Raw genomic sequence first — 1,280 nt, 5'->3', positions numbered from 1 at the left:
GCTTACCACGTCCACAGTTTCCACCCGGCAGTACAACGGGTAAAGGAGATTATCGACAGTGGCGAATTAGGCAAAATTAAATACGTGAATGCAGAGTTTGCGGTGCCCAATATACCCGATGGGATTATCTTCTTAAAGGATGATGTGCGGTACGACTACAATCTCGGTGGCGGAGCCATGATGGACATGGGGGGTGAGTGTGCGTGTGCGCACTCGTATGGCCTGCGCTAACAGCGTATGATGGTATTCACAGTGTACACACTGTCGGCTATTCGCTACTTTACATCCAGCGAGCCCGTGAAGGTCACTGAGGCTGCTGCGACGGGCTACAAGTTGGATCCTAAACGGGTCGACCGCGCCATGCATGCACGGTATCTGTTGCCGCAGTCAATTGACGCAGAGACGTTTGTGGATTTTTCTATGCCTGGCTGGGGACCGTTTCAGCTGCTGCCGCAGGCATTTAAACTAACGGTGTACTTCGAGCTGGAAGGTGGACATCTTGAGCTGTATAACTTCCCCATACCGCATGTCTACCATTCCATAAAGATCAAGCCACGAGGAAGAAAGGTGCGTGTCGAGAAGGCTTACGTCTTCGAGGATGGCCGCGGTGAAGATTGGTGGACATCGTCAGTGCATGCCCGCGCGTACTGTTCGTTCTTGGCTGACTTTGGTTATATTTTGTTTATTTATTTCACGTACAGGTATCGGTATCAGCTGGAGGCATTTGTGGAGAAGGTGCGTGGACGTCAGCCGCAGTGGTGGCCCGCAGACGATGAAGCGGTGAGACAGCTGCAGTGGGTTGAGAATGTCTATACTGCAGCTGAGATGCCTGTCCGTCCCACGTCTCGCGCGTTCTGTCCACCGCCAGACGATGAAGTGTAATAGCATGTATTGACCGCGTGCTCGTTTTGCGTGCGTGTACTAGTTAGTCTACAGATCTACATACATGTGCACTTCATCTTCATGGGTTTACTTGTGGGATGAGAACCGGACCCGGGCGAAGTCTAGGCTGAAGACACCGGGTGTTTTTCCCAGCGGGCATACCATTTCACCACTGGGCTGCTTTGGATGGTTGGCTTCCTTCGCACATGTCCCATATGCGCTCTGTTCCCATGGTAAGTGTTCTTTTCCGGACGGACTTTGGCTGGGGGCTAGAACCATCAAGGATTTTGATTCGCCAAACAGCAGCTCTTGACTCCTTGTGATAGTGTTTGTCTGCAGCTTGAATGCGCTTTCTGGCCGTCTTCTCTTCGGTAATCTCGGTTAACACTTACAAAAAA

At 51.5% G+C, this 1,280-nt stretch overlaps 1 protein-coding gene across 1 annotated transcript in view; it reads left to right on the top strand.

Moving 5' to 3' along the window:
• Positions 1–882, top strand: part of FIBRA_09020 (uncharacterized protein) — a gene marked incomplete at both ends in the record, with an annotated part of 1,902 nt that extends 1,020 nt beyond the window's left edge. Inside the window, 3 exons of the mRNA XM_012330619.1 lie at positions 18–193; positions 254–626; positions 702–882. Coding sequence (XP_012186009.1) covers positions 18–193; positions 254–626; positions 702–882 — 730 coding nt within the window. The remainder of the gene's footprint in view (positions 1–17; positions 194–253; positions 627–701) is intronic.
• Positions 883–1,280: the final 398 nt, after the last annotated feature.

This window comes from Fibroporia radiculosa (assembly GCF_000313525.1).
Source record: "Fibroporia radiculosa TFFH 294 genomic supercontigs, scaffold6316, whole genome shotgun sequence".
NCBI lineage: Eukaryota > Fungi > Basidiomycota > Agaricomycetes > Polyporales > Fibroporiaceae > Fibroporia > Fibroporia radiculosa.
The sequence above is the reverse complement of the archived record's forward strand: the minus strand, read 5'-3'. Positions and strand labels throughout refer to the sequence as shown.